The sequence below is a fragment of the Erythrolamprus reginae genome, chromosome 4 (genome assembly GCF_031021105.1).
Source record: "Erythrolamprus reginae isolate rEryReg1 chromosome 4, rEryReg1.hap1, whole genome shotgun sequence".
NCBI classification, from domain to species: Eukaryota; Metazoa; Chordata; class Lepidosauria; order Squamata; family Dipsadidae; genus Erythrolamprus; species Erythrolamprus reginae.
The window spans coordinates 114,671,083-114,677,082 of record NC_091953.1 but is presented as its reverse complement, the minus strand read 5'-3'; the positions used below and the strand labels follow the sequence as shown (position 1 = coordinate 114,677,082).

The window sequence follows — 6,000 nt, the reverse complement described above, 5'->3', positions numbered from 1 at the left end:
GCTACTGAAAGGAAATACTTGTGAAGCATTGCACAGAATAATATCATCTTCTCTTACCCTGATTTATAGATAGATACCACTACATTTTTCTTCTAGTGGGATTCATTCTTGGGAAGTATCTATGCAACCAGTAGAAGTCAATCACTGTTGACACTAGTGCTTTGCCTCTGGTAGCATTTTACTATTAAAATTTAGAAAATTTAAATTGCCAGTTATAAACTAGTTTGTGGCACGGAGATTATTTCCCAATTAAAGAAAAAATATTATTTGCAAATATATTGCAGTGAAAGATGTAACCCTTTTATATAATAGCCAAGTTTGAAAGTTGTAATTTAAGCATAACTGCCCATGGAGTTAAGGATTTACATGTCTTAAGGTATCATGAGCTTTCTCTTTTCCGGATTGTTTTTAATGTGCAAAACTAGAAAACTACATTTCCCCCACCTGAGAAAGGTGTCCTACAACTGTAAGTGGTGTCCAGCACCAGGGGTTTCAATGGGTCAAAGATAGGACAGCTGTGACTAAAATAGGTAAGCCATGTTTGATCTCTAAATGAAATACAGCTCATGGCTATCAATGCAAACAGAGTGAGGGCATCAAAAACAGAGGGCAGATATTATATGGGTCTGGGTAATAGGTTTTGGTGTTAAAGTGTTCGAAAACTTCAGATCGTGCAGAATGCAGCTGCGAGAGCAATCATGGGCTTTCCCAAATATGCCCATGTTACTCCAACACTCCGCAGTCTGCATTGGTTGCCGATCCGTTTCCGGTCACAATTCAAAGTGTTGGTCATGACCTATAAAGCCCTTCATGGCACCGGACCAGATTACCTCAGGGACCGCCTTCTGCCGCACGAATCCCAGCGACCAGTTAGGTCCCACAGAGTGGGTCTTCTCCGGGTCCCGTCAACCAAACAATGTCGCTTGGCGGGACCCAGAGGAAGAGCCTTCTCTGTGGTGGCCCCGACCCTCTGGAACCAACGCCCCCCAGAGATTAGAATTGCCCCCACCCTCCTTGCCTTTTGTAAGCTGTTTAAAATCCACCTCTGTCGCCAGGCATGGGGGAACTAAGATTCACTTTCCCCCTAGGCCTTTACAATTTTATGCATGGTATGTTTGTATGTATGACTGGTTTTTATATAATGGGTTTTTAACTGTTTTTTAGTATTGGATTTTGTTGTACTGTTTTACTACTGTTGTTAGCCGCCCCGAGTCTGCGGAGAGGGGCGGCATACAAATCCAATAAATAATAATAATAATAATAATAATAAAGCATCACAACTTATTCTGTTTCTCCTTTAAAGGCTGAGCTTCTGGAATACAGCAGATTTGGCTTTAAGGATTCTCAAACAGGAAGCTGATTTTAGTGAAAGTTTGTACTGATTGAAAAACAGAAATTAATTGCACAACTACATAAATACGTTTCTCTGTCTCGGCATAACAAAGGTACACTATATAAAAGCGATAAGTACAAATCAGATCATGAATGATGTAACAGCAGCACATTCAGGAATCTCACAGTGCAATGTCTCTCACTATGGCATTATTAATGAGAAAGTTGTGAATTCCTGAGCAAATTTATCCATCATGGAATTAATTGGGCTTCAGATTTTGTGGAGCAAGCTTCTCTTTGCCAAATCCCCACAAAAATTAGGCACTTTCAGAAATACAATTCTTAAAAATTCTGAACAATATTGTATGTAAATATAAAGGAGCAAGCAGTATTTAAAAATATATATTTTTTCTTCTGTGTGGCAATTAATATTCCAGTGCAAAAACAGCTTGAACAAATTAGAAGATTCAGTCTGTATTTTGGTAGGGTTACATTCTGTTAGAAGGACAAGAAAAGAGAAACTGTCCCCTCCCAATGATTGCATAAGATCATAGCGCAGTTTCAAAAATTATTAGTCCTTGAGATTCAGATATTGATGAACGGGTGACTGCTTGATCACTTGGAGTAACTTCAGGATAATTCTTCTTAAAATAAACCTACGGAGGAAGATATTGTATGTTAGATTTGTATGGTAGCTTATTCTGAATCACTTAAGGATATATATCAAAGGTAAAAAGTACACCATTTTAAATCCTTTTATTTCCATTTTTTAAAAAAAGCAATAAGCCTGCCTTCATTTTCAGCAAGAAATACATATTTCAACATATAGGGTCGTTATCCCACTAAAAGTGCTAATAATTCCGATCAACAGATAACTATCATTTGACATTAAACTGATAAATAAAATCCTTTTACCGGCTCAGAAATGGAGATAAAAACAGGGCGACAAAGCTGCTTCGAAATCTAGTGTCTGCGCAAGGGTTTTCCATTTTCACACACAAAAATAAGCACAATAGATTTGGATGTGAATATCAAGGTTGTAATCCCTGCATTTTACAAACTATGATTGACAAGCATTGAAAGTTCAGGATAGAGGTATGAAATACCCCAGCATTTAATTTGCAATGTGGCAGAGTCACAGAGCTTTATAGAAATGTGATCTGGGGAAAAAGGTGCCACAATAATGAAAGGGAACGGGAAAACAGGAACAATGGCTCGAGCAAGCAACTTCTCTAAAATGTAAGATGATACCAAATAATAGAATAGTTCTTGGCTGAGCTTTTGAGTTCCTGAATTCTACCAATTTCGAGCTGAACTGCCAGAGATACAGGTTTCCTGATAAATGTATAATCAGAACATAAAGGAAATGAAATCCTGTCAAGTTTCACTGTTCCACAATCATCAGTTTTCAGTAGTTGTATCATATCTCTGCTCCCTGACAGATGTGGGTAACAAAATGAAATAATGTCAAGACTTGCGTGCTCTTATCGGAAAATGTGTTTGGGTGAAAAGGGGCTTCAAAATGTATTTTTCCCCCAGAAAGGAGAATGTCAAAAAGTTTTATTTAAAACACACGAAATGCACTATCTTCCACAGAGCCGACATATGTCATGAGTTAGGCCTAATATTTATGCTTTCTGGAAAACAGGGCAGGGAGCCTGTTTGTTTGTATTTATATCACTGAGTGATGCGCCAGACAAAGTTATAAATAAATTGTTCTTCTCCTATAAAGAGATGGGCCACGATCTAATAAAATTTTTACATGTATTTGACAGAGACATGTATGTTATGTGATTTCACATCTTTATGATAAAGGCTGCATTTAAATTCAAACCAGCTTGTCAACTTATGTTTTTGTTTTTTCAGGATCTTATACAGTACAGTGATACCTCATCTTACAAACGCCTCATCATACAAACTTTCGAGATACAAACCCGGGGTTTAAGATTTTTTTGCCTCTTCTTACAAACTATTTTCACCTTACAAACCCACCGCTGCCGCTGGGATGCCCTGCCCTCCAGACTTCTGTTGCCAGCGAAGCACCTGTTTTTTCACTGCTGGGATTCCTATGAGGCTCCCCTCCATGGGAAACCCCACCTCCGGACTTCCCTGTTTTTGTGATGCTGCAGAGGAATCCCAGCAGGAGAATCCCAGCAGTGCAAAAATGGATGCTTTGCTGGCAACGGAAGTCCAGAGGTGGGGTTTCCCAGTGAAGGGAGCATCAGTTAAATCACAGCATCACAAAAACACCAAAGTCCCTCAAAACCCCACCTCCGGACCTCTGTGTTTTTGCGATGCTGTGATCAGGGGAATCCCAGCAGTGCAAAAACGAGCACTTCGGCTGGCAAAAGGGGTGAATTTTGGGCTTGCACGCATTAATCGCTGTTCCATTGATTCCTATGGGAAACATTGTTTCATCTTACAAAGTTTTCACCTTAAGAACCTCGTCCTGGAACCAATTAAGTTTGTAAGACAAGGTATCACTGTACTTGATAGAATTATGAGAAAGGCAGAACTATTCTCGTCATCACTAGATTTCTATGGTGCAATAAGCTTTATTGCCGAAATGCCATTTCCAGAATAGTTCTTTTAAGACCTGTCCCACAATAATTGGCAATTGCAAAGTCATCTTAAAAGTCTCTGAATCCAGAACCTATTTTGATATGCAGAGATCATGAGAACTGGTATGTCCCACAGAGAGATTGAAATTTGGCTTCTACATTTCTCATATATTTGATTTATGAGCAAGAGGTTCTTAACTCTTTAAAAGAAATAAGAATACTGTTAATTGATGATGCCATTAATTCATTGAATGTGTGTGTGGGAGGGGGCATGGAAGAAGTTCTTACCGAACTTGAAATTTAAAACATTGCTTTACAGAATTGTTTGGAATCTAAGTTTGGTGGGAGTGGAAAATTGATTTCAAATATCCAGCTCTTTAAACCAAACATCTCTTGTTCTAATCAGATTTGTTTTTCAAATACAGTATTCTTAATTTCATAGAGAGCCCAAAAGAGTTATTATACTTTCTTTTATTTTTATTCTATTGAATTCTAACATATTTTGGCTTCATTATATTAAAGAATCAAATAGTCTTATCTTCATTTTGTATCTTGTATTTTGGCATATTCTAACATATTTTGCTTCAGAGGCATTAAAAAGCCTGGAAAAGAGGCACACCTTGGAGAATAGGTGATAAAAGTGATTGGAAAGAGATATTAGAGGAATATTACCATGTTTTCCTGAAAATAAGACACTGTCTTATATTAATTTTTGCTCCAAAAGTTGTGCTACATCTATTTCCAGGGGGGTGCCTTATATTTCTCAAATAAGGCAAATTCACAGGCAGAAAAGCTGACACCCCCCAAAGAAAGTGTACCGTACGGTACACTGATTACGGTACGGTACCTGTCAGTATGGCACCCACACACACAAACGACGGCACTGATATGGTACAACAGTATACTCCCACTATTGCAGCTTCTGGCCACCAGAGGAACTACAGTCTACGCACTGTAGTGGAGACTGTAATGGCGGTGAGACAGCAGCAGACTGTGTCTGCTGTACTGGACGGTACAAAGCGATGGAAGGGGCCAGCAGGGGATCCCTTGTATCTGATTTTTTTTTTTACCATGATGTCCATCATTCTCTTAAAATCATATGCCCCAATGATTGGAGATCAAAAAGTTTATTTGGTACAGAGATTAAGGCATCAAACTCTGAATTCTAGCAGTGCCTTGGGTATGAAGTCTGCCAAGTGACCTTGGGCCAGTCATTTTCTCTGAGCCCTAGGAAGGAGACAATGGCAAACCATTTCTAAAGAACCTTGGCAAGAAAACTACAAGGCAGTTTTGTCCAGGCAGTTTCCAAAGAATCAGGCACAATTCAACAGAAGAAAAAAAATGTTACACCTAAATTGATAGACCCTCCATCATGGCACAAATATAGTAGTATCAGACAGGGAAAGCCTGCCATCTTCGGCACTACTGGTGTGCCCTCGGATGCCATCGCGGGCATCCCTGGCGGACACACGCATGCCCATCAGCATGAGATTTCAGTTCTGCGCATGCACAGCCAGCAAAATCTTGTGAAGATTTAGGTGATTTTCACTGATATTTTCACTTCCGCGCATGCGCATAGCGCAGAAGCAAAAAATCGGCAAAAATTGCCAAAATCTCACTCACGCCAACATCTTCACGTGTGATTTCGCTTGCTGCGCATACGCAGAAACAAAATCTCATGCAGGGGCACACATGCGTGCATTGGAATGCACAAACTGCGCACACATCTTCAAAATCACTAGTGCTTCACTGGTATCTGAGTAGTAAGAAATTGCTAAAACTAAAATTACACATATACATTATTGAATATTTAAAACCAGCAAGAATTTTTCGTCTAGTTTTCTGCCCATAAGTAAAACTGCAAATTTATCCATCAAATTTGATTTCATTCATCCAACTGTCCTCCACTCGTGTACAAAACAGCATCTTTATTTATCAAAAGCAAAGGAACTTGTTGGAGCTTCACTATAATCCTGGATTTACTGAGAGGGAAAAGTAAATGAGTCCAGCACCACAACTGTGTATCATCTTCGACACAAGTACAAAAACAATCCCAATCATAGCTGTTTTCTGCGGATGGGAGCATATGATTTTCCACTCTGGGTAT

General features: G+C 39.1%; 1 protein-coding gene across 2 annotated transcripts in view; it reads right to left on the bottom strand.

Moving 5' to 3' along the window:
* Nucleotides 1-915: 915 nt before the first annotated feature.
* ABCC4 (ATP binding cassette subfamily C member 4 (PEL blood group)) overlaps nucleotides 916-6,000 on the bottom strand; it is a 234,331-nt gene continuing 229,246 nt past the window's right edge. For both annotated transcript variants that reach the window (XM_070751291.1, XM_070751292.1), the window contains exon 31: nucleotides 916-1,988. In XM_070751291.1, coding sequence (XP_070607392.1) covers nucleotides 1,881-1,988 — 108 coding nt within the window. In that variant the 3' untranslated portion in view covers nucleotides 916-1,880. The remainder of the gene's footprint in view (nucleotides 1,989-6,000) is intronic.